Source organism: Caenorhabditis elegans, chromosome X (genome assembly GCF_000002985.6).
Source record: "Caenorhabditis elegans chromosome X".
NCBI lineage: Eukaryota > Metazoa > Nematoda > Chromadorea > Rhabditida > Rhabditidae > Caenorhabditis > Caenorhabditis elegans.
The window spans coordinates 199,013-219,265 of NC_003284.9; the positions used below are offsets into that span (position 1 = coordinate 199,013).

Here is a 20,253-nt window from a genome sequence, read left to right on the forward strand (position 1 = left end):
TTTTTCCAGTTTTCGATGGGTCGCGAGCACAAAGAGCACAAACGAAAGCTTTCCCGTTCAAAGGAACGAAAAAGGAGCCGGAGCCGCTCGCCACGTGGCAGTCGTGAGCACCGGGATCATCGAGACAGAGATCGGGATCGGGAGAGACGCAGAGATCGAGACACTGATCGGGAGAAGACGAGAGATCGTGAAAAGCAGAGAGATGCAGAGAAAAAGAAGGAAAAAGAGAGTAAAACGGCAATTTTTGAAATGGAAGAGTCACGGAATGGTAAGGAATTGAAAAAAAAATCGATAAAAAGCCAAAAAAAGCTAATTTTTGCCTGGAAAAATCCCAATTTTCGAATTTTTGAGTTAAAACTGGGAAGTTTGAACGAAATTCAGCCTAAAAATAGGATTTTTTTTTTTTTTTTAACTTTTAAAACTGAAAATCGCAAAAATTAGCCGATTTTCATGCCAAAAGCTTCAAAATTCCGCTATTTTTGCCGTTTTTATTTTTGCTATTTTCATGAAACTTCTAATTTTTCCGGAGAAAAAAAAAGCGAAATTTGGACAATTTTTGGATAGAAAAATTTAATTTTTGATTTAATTTTCGCCTTATACCGTTGAAATTCAATATTGTCAACAGAAAGAGCCGAAAATTGTTCAAATTTAATGGTTTTTAGTTGAAAAATTGAAGTTTAGGCGATTTTTCACCAAGAAAAGTGCGAAATTTTCGAATTTTTCATGCAAAATCCATAGAATTCTCATTTTTTTGCGAAAAAAAACTCTGATTTTCACCCAGAAAAATGCATTTTTAAGCGATTTTTTCAATTTTCCACTGATTTGTATGGTTTTTGCCAAAAATTTGAATTTTTTAACGATTTTTACCAAAAATAATATGAATTTTATGAACTTTTCATGCGAAATTCATAGAGTTCTTAACTTTTTCCCAAAAAAAAAAAATTTAAGTGATTTTTTTTTTAATTTCCACCTAAAAAATTGAATTTCTAGACGATTTTTACCCATAAAAGTGTGAATTTTATGATTTTTTCGCAAGAAATAGGCCAATTTTCAACTTTTTTTAACGAAAAAACCTAACATTTTAGTGAGTTTTCTCAAATTTCACCCAAAAAATTGAATTTCCAGCCGGCTTTTACCCATAAAAGTGTGAAAAAAGCCCAAATTCTCAACTTTTTGCAAAAAAACCTTAATTTTATCAATTTGCAGACACCGAAGAAGTTATGAAAATGAAAGAAGCCGAATTACTACAGGGAGTCGAGCGTAGGCGTCGTAATGTGGAGAAGTGGAGAGCCCAAAAGAAGAACGAATAGCTTGATCTACAATCTGAGCAATCTGATGAGAAATCTGAGAAAAAGCCCTGGAATCTGGAGGATGAGGATGATGAAGACGAATTTGATATCAAAAATGAGGGAATTTCAGAGGAAAATCCGGTGAAAATGGAAGAAAAAGTCGAAAAAATGGATACATACGACGAAGAGGACCCTCTGGACGCTTTTATAAAAGAAATTGCCACTAAAAACGCCAAAAAAACCGGAAATTCCACACAAAAAGCGTCTGGAATTGTCACAATTGTGCAGGAGGAGAAGCCGGAGCCCGAAAAGGGACAAGTGCTGGAAAATGAGGATAATATGGATATGGTTATTGATGATTTTGATATTGAGACGGCTGCAGCATCATTATATCATAAAGGACGAATGTTGGCACAAACTGACCATTCTAAGGTCTATTATCGGAAATTCAAGAAGAATTTCTATATTGAGGTGCGGGAGAAGTTGAAAATCGGGAATTTTTATATTAAAATTCGGAAAATATCAAGAAAAAGTAAAAAAATTATCTAAAAACCTTCCATTTTGTGGGAAATCTGGAAAGTGGACATTTTATACGAAATTGCCAAAAAATCCGATAAAACGGGTTTTTTTGAGTCCCTTAGAGGCTCCACTCGAAGAGGGTGACGGGCCTATTGCAGTGATTTTGACTCCGACTAGAGAGTTGGCTATGCAAACTTATAAGGAAGCTAATAAGTTTGCGAAACCACTGGGTTTGAAGGTACTGAAAATTGAAAATTCTAGGAAAAAGTAGGAAAAACCTTAAAGAATCGGCTAAAAATCTAGATTTTTCATTATAAAGTGACTAAAAAAAACCCCGCAAATTTTGGATTTCAGTGCAAAAATTGAATTTTTTCGCTAAAAATCTCTGAAATTCATGTTTTCAGTGAGAAATCGTGGATTTCTAGATTTTCAGTGGATTTTCACGCTTTTTTTTTGTAAAAAAAAATTGCTAGTAATCCGGGAAATTTAATTTTTCGTTAAAAAATCGCTAAAATTTTGTAGGTTTTTTCCAGCGAAAAGTGTGAAAATTAGGCTGAAAATCTCAAAATATAGAGATAATTAAATTTTCTAAAAAATCTGTTTTTTCAGATTTTCAGATCGTAAAATTGCAATTTTAATTATTGGGCGATTTTTCGTTTAAAACATCTAAAACAGAGAAATTTGCCTGAAAAAACCCTGTGTTTGAAGGTACTGGAAATTTGAATTTCTGGAAAAAAGTAGAAAAACGGGCATTTTCAGTGGAAAAGATGGCTAAAAATCTAGATTTTTCATTATAAAGTGACTGAAAAACCCCGCAAATTTTGGATGATTTTCAGTGCGAAAACAGTTTTTTTTTCGCTAAAAACCTCCGAAATTCATGTTTTCAGCGAAAAATTGCGGATTTTTAGATTTTAGTGGCAAATTCTGATTTCCTAACGAAAAATTTTTTTTCCGAAAAAAAATTTCCAAACCCGAAAACTTCAATTTTTCGCTAAAAATCGCTTTAAAAAATTCAGATTTTCCAGCGAAAAGTGTGAAAATTAGGCTGAAAATCTCAATATCTTGGGAAAATTCGATTTTCTCAAAAATCTGGTTTATTCTGATTTTCAGATCGTAGAGAAATTTGCCTGAAAAAAAATCTTTTTAGTCTAAAAATCGTTAAAAATCGGAAAAATTTGATTTTCTAAGAGAAAAGTATTAAAAATACATGAAAATTCTGGAATTTTTCAGATTTTTCTATAAAATTTTGAATATTTTCAGTTGAAAATGCCAAAAATCCTGGAAATTTTCTGAAAAAACACGTTTTTCAGCTCATTTTTTCCGAAAAAATTGCCAAAACTGCAAGCAAAATAGAAAAAAATACCGATTTCCAGTATGATTAGGTGTAAATTTATGAAAATGTGACTTGTGTGTTTCTCTATCCGAATTGATGGTTTGAATAGTGGTATTCTCGGCTGAAATATGCAATAAATACCGTATTCCAACCAACAATTTGTGCAATAGAGCACATTTGTAACTGGAGATGCGGAAGCTATGGCCAATTTTTCAATTTTTCCGTAAAAAACTTAAATTTAGAACGAAAACACATCATTTTGACTGAAAATTTTTCACAGTTTCAGTGCCAGAAATTCCGAATTTCTTAATAATTTCATCTTTTTTTTTCCAGGTAGCGTGCACCTACGGAGGAGTTGGAATTTCCGAGCAAATTGCAGATTTGAAGCGTGGAGCCGAGATCGTCGTGTGCACACCGGGACGAATGATTGACGTACTGGCGGCGAATAGTGGAAAAGTCACAAATTTACGAAGGGTCACGTATTTGGTGTTGGATGAAGCCGATCGAATGTTTCATAAGGGCTTTGAGCCGCAGGTAAGGCAGAAAATTAAGAGAATATTCGCGAAAATTTGACGATTTTGAGCTGAAAATCGGGAAGTTTTGCACAGAATTAGAAATAATTAGAGAAGACGAACAATTTATTACGGGAACAATAAATCCTAAGAATGCCCGTACTGCGCAACATATTTGACGCAAAAAATATCTCGTAGCAAAAACTACAGTAACTTATTCAAGGAATACTGTAGCGCCTGTGTCGATTTACGAGCTCGATTTCGGAAATGAAATGATTTTCAAAAAGTGACAGCGATATTCCATTTTCCTTCGTTTTTTTTCGCAGTTTTTTTGTCTTTTTTTAAATTTATTTTTACAAATATATATTTGATTGATTAATAAATAATTATAATTGAAAACTTTATTGCAGTATTGGCCCCATTTTCATAAGAAAACTCCCACAAACGCATTTTTACTCGTGTTTTGCTTTGTTTTACAAGACTTTTCAGGATGAGGACGTTATATATTCTCTGAAAGATAATAATTAACTATTTTTATTGATAATAAGTCATTTTATTTCAGAATTTCAGCATGAACTTCGAGCGATGTGAACGATACAAACTATTGAACCCAGAAAAAACGTTCACATCGCTCGACATTCATGCTGAAATTCTGAAATAAAAAGACTTATTATCAATAAAAATGATTAATTCTTATCTTCCAGATAACATTTAACGTCCTCTTCCTGAAAAGACCTGGAAACCCAAACGAAAACGAGTAAAAATACGTTTGCGCCAGCTTTCTCATGAAAATGGGGCCAATACTGCAATAAAGTTTTCAATGACAATAATTTATTGATCAATCAAATATATATTAGTAAAAACAAAAGAATGACAAAACACTACGAAAAAGTAACGAAGGAAAATGGAGTATCGCTGTCACTCTTCGAAAATCAATTCGTTTCGAAAATCGAGCTCGTAAATCGACACAAGCGCTACCGTAGTCATTTAAAGAATTACTGTAGTTTTCGCTACGAGATATTTTACGCGTCAAATAAAATGTGCAATACGAATTCTTAGGATTTAGTGTTCCTGTAATAATAAAAATTGCAAACCATGCGATTTATCAACAAAACACAATATTTGCAGTTTATGAAAGTGGTGAACAATATCCGGCCTGACAAGCAGACCGTACTCTTCTCTGCCACGTTTCCCCGACACATGGAGGCTCTGGCACGGAAAGTTCTGGATAAACCTGTTGAGATTTTAGTAAGACACTGTTTTGCTTTAAAGGTGGTGTAGTCGAATTTTTTTATTGCTTTATTAGACTCAAAATTGTCTGAAAACACCGAATTTCATAATGAAACTTGTTGAAAACTTCTCAAAAAAAAGTTATGACGGCTCAAAAAATAACCTAAAATTAGTTAACATTTGAAATTTGACCGACTTGTCAAAGCGGCTGGAAACAATTTTTTTTGAAATCACCGTCAAATTTTAAGTATACAATTTATTGACATGTATACCCAAAAAAATTGTTTCCAGCCGCTTTGACAAGTCGGTCAAATTTCAAATGTTACCTACTTTAGGCCATTTTTTGAGCTGCCATTACTTTTCTCTGAAAAGTTTTCAAGAAGTTTCATTATGAAATTCGGCGTTTTCAGACAATTTTAAGCCTAATAGAGCAATAAAAAAATTCGACTGCACCACCTTTAAAATGCCCTTTCAAATGATTTTTAATCTAATTTTTCCCTAATTTCAGGTCGGTGGAAAATCTGTCGTATGTAGTGACATCACTCAGAATGCAGTAATTTGTGCAGAGCATCAGAAGTTTTTGAAATTGCTGGAACTGTTGGGAATGTACTACGATGAGGGAAGCTCGATTGTATTTGTAGATAAACAGGAAAAAGCTGATGATATTGTAGATCAACTCATGAGAACTGGATATAATTCAGTTGCTTCATTACATGGAGGAATTGATCAACATGATCGAGATTCATCGATTGCTGACTTTAAAACTGGTGTTATTAAGGTTTTGGTGAGTTTTCTAAACCTCAGTTTTTGAGCTGTTTCGTGGAAAAATTGGTGAAAAACATGTGAAAATCGGATTTTTTGGAGTGTTTTGCACTTGAAAAATCGATGAAAACGCGATTTTTGGCTTAAAAGTGATGGAAATGTTGATTTTGAGCAAATTCGCACATGAAATGTTTGATTTTAACTCAAAAATTGCTGAAAATTCGTAATTTTCTAAATTTTTTAGAAAAAATTGTTTTTTTTAATCTTTAAAAAATAAAATTTCGAGAAATTCAAATTTTTTAGTTTTTGCTCAAATTTTACGAGAAAATTCCAATTTCAGGCTAATTTTCGCTGAAATTTGATTTTTAAATTGGAATTTTCGTTTAAAAATAACGTTATTTTAGTAATTTTCAGCTTAAAGTCCGAAAATTTGAACTAAATTTTTCAAAAATTCAAAATTAGCTTGAAAAAATCCAATTCTGAGCATTGTTTTGCTAAAAATTAGCACAAAATTACTTTTTTTTTTTAATTTTTCAAATTTTGGCGGAAATTTTCAATTTTAGGTGAACAATTAAAGGTTTTTGAGACAAAATTAGCTTTAAAAATTCGAATTTTTTTTATTTCTTTCGAGATTCGATTAAAAAAACGAAATTTTTGTCGTTTTTTCCGCAAAATCTGAACTGAATCGAAATTTGGCCGAAAATTTTGGTTTCAAGTAAAACTTTTGAGTTTTTGGTTAATTTTTGAACAAAATCAACCAAAAATTCGAAAAAATTCGATTTTTTTCTATATTTTTGAATTTTTTGCAGGTAGCAACATCAGTTGCAGCTCGAGGTCTTGACGTGAAAAATCTGATTCTCGTTGTCAATTACGACTGTCCAAATCACTATGAAGACTATGTACATCGAGTTGGAAGAACTGGACGGGCGGGACGAAAGGGTTATGCATACACTTTTTGTACTTCCTGAACGTAAGGGAAAAAATCAGGAGAAATCGGATTTTCAGAACAAAATTCCGGTTTCTTAAGCGGAAATCGTGAAAACTTCAGGTTTTTTGGCTCTAAAACTTTTGAAATCGCTCTGACTTTGAAACGAGTTGCAGAAATTTTCATTTCTCCTCAAAATCGTTCAAAAATTGTTCACATTTGATATATCGAGGATTACTGTAGGCCCAAAAATACGCAAACACCGAATTTCGCGCGATTTCTGAATTTTGAGCTGAAAATTTGGGCTTAGACTAAGAAAATGGCGAGGAATTCGATTTTAATGCTCAAAGTTTCAATACAATTTTTTTGAACATTTGAAAATTAATTTTTCTGTTCAAAATGAGTAATTTTAATTGAAAATCTACTTGCGAATTTCAAATTTCTGTGACTTGTGTGTTTCTCTATCCGAATTGATGGTTTGAATAGTGGTATTCCCGGCTGAAATATGCAATAAATACCGTATTCCAACCAACAATTTGTGCAATAGAGCACATTTGTCACTGGAGATGCGGAAGCTATGCCCAAATTTTCCATTTTACGATTGAAAACATGAAAATTCTTGCGAAAACCTATCTTTTTAGCCAAAAAAAACCCAAAAATTCGTATTTTTCATATTTCAGACCAAGAAAAGATGGCCGGAGAGGTTTGCCGGGCTTTTGAGACAGCTGGATGTAAGCCGCCGGCAGATTTGAAGGCAATGTTCGAACGGTTCAAAAGTGAGATGGCTGCAGAGGGAAAAGATGTTAAATTGGGTGGAAAAGGTTTCGAAGGATCCGATTATAAGTATGATGAGGGTGAAGCTGAAGCTGATGCCAATAAGAAGAGGATGACCAGATTGGTAAGGATTTTCAGAGAATTGACGGAAATTTTGTGAATTTTCTCAAAATCCCGGTATAGTTGTTGGAAATGCCCGCACTTTTTTTGGAAATTTTGCCGCATTTCCGATAATTTTTTCAGAAATTGAGAAATTTCAGCTATTTTTCTGGAAAATTATCAATACCGACAAATTGCCGACAATTTTTTTTTAGACAAATCGGCAAATTTCCGAAATTGAAAGAGTCCGGCAAATCGGCAATTTGCCAGAAAATAAAAATTTCCGACGAATCGGCAATTTGCCAGAAAATAAAAATTTCCGACGAATCGGCAATTTTCCCAAAAAATTTCCGGCAAATCGGCAATTTGCCGAAAAAGGAAAATTAATTAGCAACTGGGAAACTCAGATTGTTTATTAGAACTTATGAAAATTAGGAAAAAAACTTTCCGGAAAATGCATTTTTTTTACCGAAAGTGCAGATTTTCCCAAAAATTTTGAAAAAAACTATGAAATTTCAAATTTTGAGTTTGAAAAAGTCCAAAATTTTAGCTAAATTCGCATTTTTAATTTTAGTAGGATATTTCAACTTTTGAACAAGATACTTCATTTTCAATAATTTGTGTAAAACAATCATTCACATTATTTTTTGTTAAAAACTTTGAATTTTCTTGGATTCTGCTAGTTTTTCTCAAAATTTTGATCTTTTTCTGACACTTTCTTGTTTTTTCCAATCCAGTTGCCGAGAAATGCTTAAAATTTTGGTACGGCAACTCGATAACTGAACTAAATTTCCCAATATTATCTGTGACTTGTGTGTTTCTCTATCCGAATTGATGGTTTGAATAGTGGTATTCTCGGCTGAAATATGCAATAAATACCGTATTCCAACCAACAATTTGTGCAATAGAGCACATTTGTCACTGGAGATGCGGAAGCTATGCCCAAATTTTCAATTTTTCCGTAAAAAATGCTGAAAAATCGGATTTAGCACTGCAATTCCGGCCAAAATCAATTCTCGTTAAAAAAAATTGAAAACTCGCATTTTTGCTGAAAATTCGAGATTTTTTCAATTTTTTACCCTGAAAATTGCTATTCCCGCTGAAATATAATGTTTTTAATGTTTTAATGTTTTTTTACGATAATGTTTTTTTTTTGGAAGATTGAAATTTTTAACTGAAAAATATTTTCGAATTTATTTAATTTTTTCATATTTTTTCAGACCGCTCAACTTCAACGCGGAGGAACTCAGGCGAGATACAAAGTGTAAAGAATTGAGGAAATCCACGTGGAATCTACTATCTCTGTGCATTTAATTTATTTTTTGATTTTTTTGTTTTCTCAATTTAACGTTTTTTAACAAGATTGTTCTCATGAAAATTTCAGAACATCAGAAAAATTTTCATTTTTTTTGTACTTTTTGTTGAAAAAAAAGCGAAAAATTTGATGTTTTTTCAATTTTTGCCTAATATTTTAAAAATAGGTTCTGTCATCGTAAAAGCCGAAAAACTCAATTTTTCGAATTTTATCCAAAAATATTATCTTTTTGTACAAAATTTCCAGAAATTCGACTAAAAACTCAGAAAAAAAATTTAATGTTAAATTTTGAACTTTGATTATAACTATAGATAGTTTTCCTTCCAAAATTAGAAATTTCGATTTCAAACATTTTGGAATTTTTAATCCTAATTCTAGCTTTTTGAGACGCTTCATTTTTTTTTGATTTTTTGTCAAAAAACCCGAAAATTTTAAATTTTGTCCTAATTAATTTTTTTTGAAATTTTATAGGTTTTATCAGCGCAAAAGGCGAAAAACTATTAAAATTTTTGGAAAATTCATCTGAATAATAATAATAATATGGATAACAGGAAGGTTAGGAAAAGCTTCGAACAACCGGTCGGGAATTCACAGTGAATTTGTTGGGGGTGCCGGCTCGGGATGAAGAAGCTCAGCAGCAATGGGGAAATTGGTCAAATAACTGGAAAAATGAGGAGAGAGATAAGAGAGATTAGAAGAGATAATTTGAATTTTTGACGAGTTGTTCACAGAGTGTTAGATTTCGGATTTTGGGAGAAAAAGCGGCGAGTTTTCGGGATTAAAAAAAAAATTTTTGTCAATTTTTCGAAATTTCTATCAAAATCCGAATTAGATTTTTGGAGTAAAAAAATCCGATAAATATTCAAATTTCGATTCGAAATATCGGAAAAATTTGCAGATTTTTCACCAAAAATGTGAAAAATCTTCAAAAAAGTCAAAATTTTGCGAAATTTGAGTAAAAAATTTAGAGAAATCCATTTTGAGCTAAAATACCTCGAAAAACTCAACTTTTGCAATTTTTCAGCGTAAAAAGGGTCCAAAAATTTGAACAACTCAATTTTTTCCGAATTTAGGCTAGAAACTCGATTTTTTGGGTAAAAAATATTCAAAAAACCGCCAATTTTCCACCAAAAATTCCGAGAAATATTGGAAAAAAGTGATTTGCCACGTGGCAATGAGTGGGGAGAAATTGAATATATCACATTTAAAGCTTACGGGACGCAATTTTTGTGAGAAAAAAGTTGGAAAAACGGGAAAAAATGAGATATATATGGAGGAAAATTTGTATTTCCGCGATATTTTTGGCGGGAAATTCAAGAATTTCGAAATTTTCAGAACTAATTTCCATTAATCATCGGAACAATTGGAGCAGAAGCTGCTCCTTGCTTCATATCGGGAAGATAGTCACGAGCCATTAGACATGCAAACACTGTCAACACCATTTTTGGCTTCACCTGAAAACAATTTGGGGTTTTGGACGATTTTCAGAGCTTTTCGGAGCATTTTTTTGAGATTTTAGAGCAAAATTTTAGATTTTTCAAACATTTTCTGGAAATTATCTGTTTTACAATCATTTTGATATAAAAATTTCCGTCAAATGGGCAATTTGTCAGAAAATAAAAATTTCCGGCAAACCGGCAATTTGTCAGAAAATAAAAATTTCCGGTAAATCGGCAATTTGCCAGGAAATAAAAATTTCCGGCAAATCGGCAATTTGCCAGGAAATAAAAATTTCCGGCAAATCGGCAATTTGCCAGGAAATAAAAATTTCCGGCAAACCGGCAATTTGTCAGAAAATAAAAATTTCCGGCAAATCGCCAATTCGCTAGAGAATAAAAATTTCCGGCAAACCGGCAAATCAGCAAATCGGCAATTTGTCAGAAAATAAAAATTTCCAGCAAATCGCCATTTGCCAAAAAAAAAATCCGGCAAATCAGCAAATCGGCAACTTGCCGGAATTGAAAATTAACCGAATTTGCCGGGAAAAAAACAAATTTCCATCCAAAATCTCGAATTTTCAGTCATTTTTCTCCGCTTTTCTCCTTTTTTTTTTTTAATTTTTCAAGTTTTTAGTGATATTTTAGCCGAAAATCTTCAACTTGTGGAATTTTTTGCTTCAAATTCCGAAATCATTGATTTTTCATGATTTTCAGTCATTTTTCTTAAAATTTCCACGTTTTTGATTAAATTTAAACTGAAAATTTCAAAATTTCAGTCATTTTTCTCAGTTTTTCTTCAATTTTTCGGTAATATTAACCTCAACAATATCCTCTGGCAACGCGTAAATCTTTGCTCCAATCTTTCGTCCACAAGTGATTGCATATTTTGCATTTGACATTTTATCCTCATTACTTTTGCCACTTTTCACCAAACTATGATCAATAACGTTTGGTTTAATTGAATCAATCAGATCCAATACAACTTTTCCATCGGAAATTGCCGGGTCTTGGAACGATCGAATTGATGTGGATTTTCCAGAATTTTTGAGCTTTTCGTTAACCCATGCAACAATATCCTTATCAGTTGGCAGAGAATCACCAGATTGAGTATATTGAGCAAGAACTGAGAGGGTATAGGCACGCATTAGCTGCCAAACGAGAGCTAATGTCAATATTTGATTGCCGTCGTAGATATCTGTAACGAAAAATTGGGTAAATTTGGAGAAAAATGCGATTTTTTGGACAGGAAAAAACTACGACGACCGCGATAAGCGTTTCGATATTCTGCACATCTTCTCTTCATTCTCGCCGCATGACTGTGATCTCCTTCCAAATTCAGCTTTCCATCAGTTGAGGTAAACTTGGAAATTCGTTTTCCTTCATCGAGCTCAACATCTCCCAGTGTTCTGATTCTGGAAATTAAAGTTGGGAATTTTCAAAAAAGAGCGCTTGATCATACTGTGCCAGAAAATCATCGAAAACTTCCGCAGCGAATCCAAACATGACGCGAAGACGCTCCTCAATACTGTAATCCACAAGTTTTGCCATATTCGGTGCTAGTTGATTGTAAAATCTAAATCAAAAGTCTTAAAAAGAAGAAGGAATGCTCTTATCACCGTTTATAATAGACTCCGTCCGTTCGTCCTTCTCCTTCAAGCTCACTAAATTCTCTGAATAATTTTGCTGCAACCACAGGCTCAATGGTATCCTTTGTCTTTTCAACGAGATAATTCATAAATCCAGTAAGTTCGGCAAGAGTGACTCTAATTGGCCACTGCTTTTTAGATCTTGCAGAAATATTCTGATCTCCTTGCAATTTCAACTTTCCATCATACGATGTAAATTTGCAAATTCGATGTTTCTCATCCAACTCAACATCTCCTATTGTTCTGATTCTGTAAAGCAAATATCGGAATTTTCAAAAAAAAAGTGCAAGTCCATACTGTGTCCGAAAGTCATTGGAAACTTCTGCAGCGGATCCAAACATGACTCGAACTCGCTCCTCGATACTATATTCCTCAAGTTTTGCCATATTCGGCGCCAGATGCTCGTGAAATCTGAACGAAAATTCTTGAAGAGAAGCCGGAAGAATCTGCTCACTTGTCATAATAGACGTTACACGATAATCCATCATTTTCAATCTCACTGAATTCCGTGAGAACCTTCGTTACCACCAATGGCTCAATAATATCCTTCGAAAAATCAAATCAACTGGATCGAATAATTCTACAATGAAGGCCAAAGATTTCCTGGTCAAGTTCAAATTCTTCCTTCTTGGACTGGATTTTTCCGAACTTCTGGAGCTTCAACAAAATGTTCAAGAGAAGATTGACGAGTCAGATATTGCAGAGAAGGTTTATCGAAATTGTGAAAAATGCATTTTAATAATAAAATTATTTTCCAGATTCTCATGTACAGCGACATCCGCCATGCTCTCCAAAACCTACTCTCCACAATTTCTCAATAACTCGAATATTTAGTTCTCATTGTTTTTGACTGCAAAATTTCTCCATTTTCTACGTTTTTCTGTTATTGTTTCGTTCATAATTGTTATTTATTCACTCACTTTTTTGTTCAAGTTATGAAAGAATTTTCGTTTAAAGTCTCAAAATGCTTATTGATTATTTGAGTGTACTTTTCAATTCACAAAATACTTTTTACCAAATTTCTCCCAACTTTGAAATATTCTCATATTCAGGTTAATTTCTACAGTGGAGCTGCAATGGCCTTCATCCACACAAGTTTAACAAGGCTGATGAGATTTGCAGTCGATCAGACGAAGGATATTATTGAGCCATTGGTGGTAACGAAGGTTCTCACGGAATTCAGTGAGATTGAAAATGATGGATTATCGTGTAACGTCTATTATGACAAGTGAGCAGATTTTTCCGGCTTCTCTTTAAGAATTTTCGTTCAGATTTCACGAGCATCTGGCGCCGAATATGGCGAAACTTGCGGAATACAGTATCGAGGATCGAGTTCGAGTCATTTTTGGATTCGCTGCAGTAGTTTCCGATGATTTTCTGACACAGTAAGAACGTGCACTTTTCTGAACTGAAAAAAACAGCACTAAAAAATATGTAAAATAAACCGTTCATAATATAACCAGATTAGTTAAAATTGGAAATTTGACTTGCCAAGCGGCTGGAAACAATTTTTTTTGAAATCGCCGTCTAATTTTGGGTATATAAATTAATTATCGTGCGTTTTCAACATGGTTTAGGTATTTTAAAGTCGTTGGACGAACATAATTTCAAAATGTTTTAACCAAATCTCTTCGTCCATCGACACTAAACCGTGTTGACAACGCACGATAATTAATTTGTATCCCCCAAAATTAGACGGCGATTTCAAAAAAAAATGGTTTCGAGCGGCTGCGACAATGATAAGTCGGTCAAATTTCCAATTTTAACTAATTTTAGGTCATTTTTGAGCCGCCATAACTTTTTTTTCTTGAAAAGTTTTCAAGAAGTTTCATTATGAAATTCGGTGTTTTCAGACGATTAAGCAATAAAAAAATTCGACTAAACCTTTAACCCAAAACATGAATTAACAGAAATAACGAAAAAAAAAGCTTAGCCAGATGAATATTATCGGAATTTGCCGAAAATTAGCAGATTAGGCCGATTGATTTTAGCCGATTTATCCGTTAGCCGAAAAAATCGGTGCTCGGAGTCGACCATATCAAAACAGTTGTCGTTATTCATTAAAAATACATATCAATTTAGTTCGATACACTAAAATGATAGTAGAAAATACAATTTTTTCGGATAATTTTTTAGTTTTTTGAATATTTCTTGAGTTTCAAATTTTTAACTCAAATGATTTATATGTGTAAAAATAGTTTACACTTGGTTACATCATTTTTGTAGGAAAAATCTAGAATTTTCGACAAAAATTTTTTTGAACATTTTTTGACGACCAACCAAAAAAAATTTTTTGGGCGGATTTTTTTCCAAACTTTTGTTGTTTTCTAATAATGTATTCTAAACAAAGCAAAATCCGCACACAAAGCTCAATTGAAAACTGAAAAGAAGCGAGATCAGAAAAATGCCTGAAAAATTTGGCTCCGAGTACGGGCACTTCGGACGGCCAAAAAATTTTGTGGCTATTGTCAAATGAAAGACCATGGTTGATAATATAAATTCCCAAAGTTTCATGTAAATTGATACGCAGCGAACAAAGTTATGATTTTTGACCCGGAACTTATTTGGAGACCAAATATTATTTTGAACGACATTGTATATTCCCAAAAAGCAGAATATAGATGACGGAACCAATTGTCTCTCTGTTAGGTTTTACAATCACCGAGTGCACTCTCACCACATCTTGTTCTATTAATATGGTTGTAAACAACCTATAGAGACAAAGAGATTATTCCAATCAATTGCCGGTTTGCCGGAAATTTTCAAACCCGGAAATTACATTTTCTAGCGATAAAGTCATAAATTATTCCGTTTTTTCAAAATTTTCAGTCATAATTTTGGTAAATTTAAAATTTTTGAAAATTCAACTCGAATTTGTGTCAAATTTGAAAAAGAAAAATGATTTTCAATCCAAAAATTCACAATATTTAAGATTTTCTTCAAAAATCAATTCCGTGAAAAACGGTCAAGGGGTGTAAATTTGCGGGGAAAGCTCATTTTTCGAGTTTTTTCGCTGCGAATTTCTAATTTCTGTAGCGCTTTCTATTCATATACTATAAACAAATATTATGACTAATTAAATAAGAAACATTAAGATTTTTAAGGCAAATTTATGGTAAATTGCCGAAAAAAAAGGATTTTTCACTTTTTTCACTTTTTTTGGATGTTTTTTGGAATTTGTTTGAATTTTTTTTGGAATTTTCATGGATTTTTTCAGGGAAGTCTGCATCGAAAATCCCGCGGGTTACTGTAGATCAAAAACGTGGCTTTTTGCATCGAATTTGTTCCAAATTTTTGGAATTTTTAATAAAAAAATCTTATTTTATGGTTAATTTTCAGAACATATTCTTCGATTTTCCAGGGAATCGAAAAATCGAAAAATTGGAAATCGAAAATCGAAAATTTTTCGTTTTTCCGATTCCCTGGAAAATCGAAAAATCGAAAAATATGTTCAGAAAATTAACCATAAAATAAGATTTTTTAAAACTAATTTTGCATATATTTATAAGAAAAAACATACAAATTTCTTCTAAAAAGAAGAATAATAGCCAAAATATGAAGCTAATTTCCGAAAAATCGAAAAAACTAAATTTTTCGATTTTCAAATAATCGAAAAACGAAAAATTTTCGATTTTTCAAAAATTTCAAAAATTTCTCAATTTTAAACAAACCATTTGAAAACGTGCTCGTACACCAATACACTTGTCATATATAACAAATCGTGCAAAGTTTGAGCATTTATCAGAGGGTCCTTATTCAGTACAATGTTTGACGAGATAATTTGACTGGTAAATCTCGAAATCAAGAAATCTAGGCCATAGTAGAGCTCCTCTACAGTCTTCTAGGAGCCATATTCCTGCTTAAACTCGTGGCACAAGTGTTTCGTGTCTCGTGGCATCATCGAAACGATCTTAGACTGGTTGATAATCGATTTCAGTAGATTCATTTGTTCGTCATCGAACTGAGGTTGTGATGGCTTCGGATTGATTGGAGAAATGGTTGAAGGCTGAAAATCCTTTTGTTTTATTAAAAATGCATTTTTTTTGTTGAAAATTGAAAATTCTACAAAAATCGTGGAGGGAGCTCGTGATTTTTCGAGCAAAATCCAAATTTTTTTGCTATATTTTGTTTTTTTCGGTGAAATCGGCATAATTCAACATACAAAATGCTTCGGCGGTCCAATATAACCACCATTCTTTCGACAATTCCCACGATCCATCGAGTGCATAATACATTCTAAAGGAGAACACAATGGGAAGACATCAGCATTAAAATCGATAGTAATCTCAACTCCATTTCGAATGAATTCCTTTGCGACGATAATCAGATAGAATTCTGAATCAGTTCTTCCACATCTAAGATAACTATTCGGAATGCAGCTTCTGCGGACAAATTTTCCCGGATTTTTTGACATCGCGCGAGCATCCAAATAGACAGGACCGTATGTGAATAGATATCTCTGACTTCTGTGATCTGGTTGAATTTCATGATGAAATGCACAAAATCCTCGAATCATCACAATTGACTCGCCCGGCTTGAGATCTCGTGGTGCACGGAGAGCTCTGGTGTATACGGGGGATTTTGAAATTAGGACGCTGTGACATTCCTTTCCGAGCGGTCTCTCAACATCTTTGATCGGGAATAGTGTCGAAAGAACCTGTTTGACGCTGTTTGAAATTCCGATGCGTGGAGATTTGAATTTTTGCAATTTTTGATTCATTACGATTATATCTGCAATGTATATATTTTTATCAATTGTGACCAAGGGTCCATACAAAAATAAAAGTAAGCGGAGACATGGAAAAATGCTGAATTTCCGCTCTAAATTAAATGCAAAAATGTTTCGGTCCTATTGTAAGGCACATTTTTTCGCGGAGAAAACCGGTACAAATGATAATTTTACGTGATTTTTCGAGTTTTTTAAGAAAATTCAAATTAATAAAGCTAATATTTATTGGAAAAATCAAGGAAACAGATAAAAAAGCTCAAAAATCGATTGAAAATGTTGGAAAAACAAAAAAAACAAAAAACAATGAAAATCATTGCTCGTAGAGTATGATGCAAAGTACGCAAAAACCTCTGCGTACTCCGCCATCTACCGTAGTCATTGTCAAATTAATATTATTCTGGCCTAAATTTTTCATTGTTTTTCAGCGTGTTTACTCGTTTTTTCTCGTATTTTTTCGTGAAAACTTGTAGAAATCTGTCAAAATCCACTTAAATTTGTATAATCACTCGGAATTCTCTTTATTTCAGTGGTTAATTTGCGTAATATTCATCATAATCGATTTTATCCTCTTTTTCCTTCAATTTATCCTCTTTTTCTTTCAGTTTTTTCGCCTTTTCCTCTTCTTTTTTCTGCTTCTTCTCTTCCTGCTCTTTCTGCTTTTTCTCCAGTTTTTTTTCTCTTTTTGATCTTTTTCCTTCTGCTTTTCTTGTAAACGGCGGCTCGAGAGGATCACAGGGCCTCCAGATGCTCGCGGAGCTCCACGTGGAGTTTTCTGGAAAAATTTTCGGTTTTTGGGGGTATTTTATTTGAAAATTGAATTGTTTGTCTGAAAATTGACAAAACTGCGCGAAATTTCAAAATTTCTGAAAATTTTCTAATTTTTTAATTTAAAAAAATGTGGCCATTTTTGTGTTAAAAAACCGATTTTTCACAAGTTGCAACAGAAAATTCTCAGAAAATTGGAAATTTCGCATAATTTTTGTCAATTTTTACATTAAAAAAATTATATTTTCTAACAGTTTTTGGTGAAAATTGGCACAATTTGCGATTTTTGCGAGATTTTAGTCAATTTTTCACTGTAAAATTTGGTTTTTTTCTCGATTTTTCACAAAATGTATCCATTATTCCTCGTTTTTTCAGAAATTTACAGATAAAAATCGCATTTTTCCTCATTTTTTACTATGAAAAATGGCGCTTTTCTCAATTTCTCAGTCGAAAAATCTAATTTTTTCAAATTTTTACTACCAAAAATCTAATTTCTCACAAATTTTCTCAATTTTAAAGCTAAAAATCATCGGAATTTTGTTGATCTGCAAAATTTGAGAAATATACGACTGATGGTTTGAAAAATAATATTAAAACCTGGCTAGGCGACAGTTTCCTTTGGAGCCTTCTCATTCTCTCTTCGGTGAATTGGCTGAACTCAACCCAAACTGCAACCAATTTTTGGGACAAGAGATGTGAATTGCTCCCGTTCACTAGTTCCCAATGTCTGAAAAAAACTTGTAAAAAACACAAGATATTTGGAAATAAAACTTACATGTAGCTGTACATTACACAACTGTTTGCGCATTTCTTCTCCAATAACTCCATTCATCTGTCCAGCTGCAATACCGTCGATGATTACTCTCCGTAACAGTGGCCAATGACGATCGGAGGATGCAGCGAGTTTTCGAAAAACTAGTGATGACAGATAATTGTTGACTCCAACTAGTCGTGGTACCATGGTGGTGTACAAATCATAAATTCTGTTCAGTGAAGCACTTTGTTCTACAGCCAATTGTAATTGTCTATTATAGAACATTGATTCAATTGTGAATGCAGGCATCTTTACTTCGTTTGTTTTGGATTCATAAATTGAAACAAGATTTTCTGCGAGGTTCTCATTTGCAGCTCTGTAATGGATTCCCATTGCTTCGACGAAGAAAAAAATCGTGTCGTTTCGTGGAATTCAAAGATGTAGTTGGAAGTTGGATGTTCGGCAGGCAAAGGAAAATATCGGAAATTCGATGGATTTTTCACCGACCTTGGCTTGAAGATGTGATTGTGCTGGACGATTTGTGCAGCTTTTCCGATTCAACGTGCACAAGTTATGACTCCGGAAGACGAAGAGGAACAGTCGAAGATGACAAGAAATACGGATGTCGTCGTGGATCTAGAAGAACGCCGAGCACATTTGCAACATTCTGTACAATTTGGTCCACTCAAAATTCTTTTGAATTTCGAGCTTTTTTTCCCCCGGAGTGTCGTGCTGTACGCACGAAGGGATGGATCAGGACGGTGCGTTCTGAGGATCACCAGCAGCGGAGATCGGAAGGACGTCGTACAGCAGAGCAGCAGCAACGTCGGACGATGGAGTTGGTTTCGAGACATCCAGAAACCGTTGGATTTTGGATCTTCGTCAGCAACAAGGAGGAGAAGCTTAGGAGGAAGAGCAGCGACCAGGAGAAGTTAGCGATCACGTCGAAAGACGTTCGGGATAAGAATGACAAGCTGAAAAGTTATCGATCACGTCGAAAGACGTTCGGGAGAAGGACAAGCCGGGATCGCTGATATTGGAGTACCAGTGTCGGAGGAGCAAAGGAGCGTCGGAGCCAAGCAGTGTCGGAGGACAAGCCGCGTCATTGGCGAGTGGATTCCAGATGAGATCATCCAAATTCCTTCGGAATTCGGATCTTTTCTCAGGCGGAGTGTCGCGGTGCCACCGCGAAGGGTGATAACAACGAGAGACGCAGAAGCAGTAACGAGCTGCGCTCGTATAATTATTATTGATCTCCCCCGTTTGACCTACCCGCCAAATACTAATTTCTCGCCCCTTTACTATTTCGCAATCACCACCTAACCTTTCGATTTGAATATTATTCACTTCTTCCACCAACCACACCTAGGAGGTGGTTGTATTCGGTTTATACTCCGATCCTATGACCTTTTCACCAACTCATACTACTAATTACTCATCTTCCTTAATATTCACCACCACCGATCGATTATTATAATAAATAACTATTGCGGAAAGCTAAATCTTCGTCTTATTCTATCCGCATCACTGGGGAATAATCTATCGAGATTATTCCACTCCGAGGAGCTGTATCGTAATTCGTCCCCTTCAATAGAGGAACGACAGTTATATCTATTAGATAAAGTACTCCGACCACCCATCCGGTCTTCACTAGTCATATATCTCGATATGTATATTCAGGAAAAATTATTGAGAAAACTGATGGAGTCCTTTCTGAAATGTCTTTAATTGATGGAATTAACAGTTTTTATCGCTCATCTACTCAAGTTTTCCAATTTTAATTTTTTATCTTTTACTCATCATTTTGAAAAAAATTATCTTTTACTCATTTACTCATTTTTTTGAAATTTTACCAAAAAAAGAGTTTTTCGTGTAAAGAAATATTTTCAAGCCGATTTGGTTGATCAAACTGCTCAGTTAACGGTGGTTAGTGATGTTCTATAGATAAACTGTTGGAAAAAATTTTCCAACTAAAAAGTTGCCATTATATCATCAAAGATCCAGACAAGCGAGTTCAAGTGACTATGTGGAGTCTACCCACTCAAAAAAATTTTTTTCAAAAATCAAAATTTTGAGAAAATTGATGGAGTTCTTCCTGAAATGCATATAATAGATGAAATTAACTGTCCTGAAAAAAATTTACTACACTTTAACTGGAATTT

The 20,253-nt window shown here is 33.7% G+C and overlaps 3 protein-coding genes and 2 pseudogenes across 5 annotated transcripts; 2 read left to right on the top strand and 3 right to left on the bottom strand.

Annotated features, from left to right (window-relative positions):
* The first annotated feature begins 249 nt into the window (after window positions 1-249).
* Window positions 250-8,711, top strand: Y73B3B.5 (annotated as a pseudogene). Its single transcript has 9 exons — window positions 250-268; window positions 1,207-1,771; window positions 1,923-2,046; window positions 3,475-3,675; window positions 4,782-4,925; window positions 5,392-5,667; window positions 6,455-6,584; window positions 7,251-7,468; window positions 8,664-8,711. Coding segments are annotated over exons 1-9 (1,725 nt in total).
* A 1,384-nt stretch (window positions 8,712-10,095) lies between these two features.
* Window positions 10,096-12,229, bottom strand: Y73B3B.1 (Calponin-homology (CH) domain-containing protein; the record flags this gene model as incomplete). The annotated part of the gene is made up of 6 exons (NM_075650.3): window positions 10,096-10,212; window positions 11,016-11,392; window positions 11,455-11,609; window positions 11,657-11,770; window positions 11,814-12,092; window positions 12,141-12,229. The coding sequence occupies 6 exons, from the start codon at window positions 12,227-12,229 to the stop codon at window positions 10,096-10,098; spliced, it is 1,131 nt and encodes a 376-aa protein (NP_508051.1).
* Window positions 10,983-12,769, top strand: Y73B3B.3 (Signal transduction histidine kinase). Its single transcript, NM_075649.2, has 3 exons — window positions 10,983-11,939; window positions 11,983-12,551; window positions 12,602-12,769. Exons 2-3 carry the CDS (start codon window positions 12,429-12,431, stop codon window positions 12,662-12,664), a joined length of 186 nt encoding a protein of 61 aa, NP_508050.1. The 5' UTR covers window positions 10,983-11,939; window positions 11,983-12,428; the 3' UTR covers window positions 12,665-12,769.
* A 2,798-nt stretch (window positions 12,770-15,567) lies between these two features.
* On the bottom strand, window positions 15,568-16,576 carry set-28 (SET domain-containing protein). Its single transcript, NM_075648.2, has 2 exons — window positions 16,006-16,576; window positions 15,568-15,849 (listed from the first exon to the last, which is right to left on the bottom strand). Exons 1-2 carry the CDS (start codon window positions 16,561-16,563, stop codon window positions 15,685-15,687), a joined length of 723 nt encoding a protein of 240 aa, NP_508049.1. The 5' UTR covers window positions 16,564-16,576; the 3' UTR covers window positions 15,568-15,684.
* Window positions 16,577-17,995: 1,419 nt separating this feature from the next.
* AC8.6 lies at window positions 17,996-18,484 on the bottom strand (annotated as a pseudogene). Its single transcript has 2 exons — window positions 18,113-18,484; window positions 17,996-18,064 (listed from the first exon to the last, which is right to left on the bottom strand). Coding segments are annotated over exons 1-2 (441 nt in total).
* Between the last annotated feature and the right edge of the window lie 1,769 nt (window positions 18,485-20,253).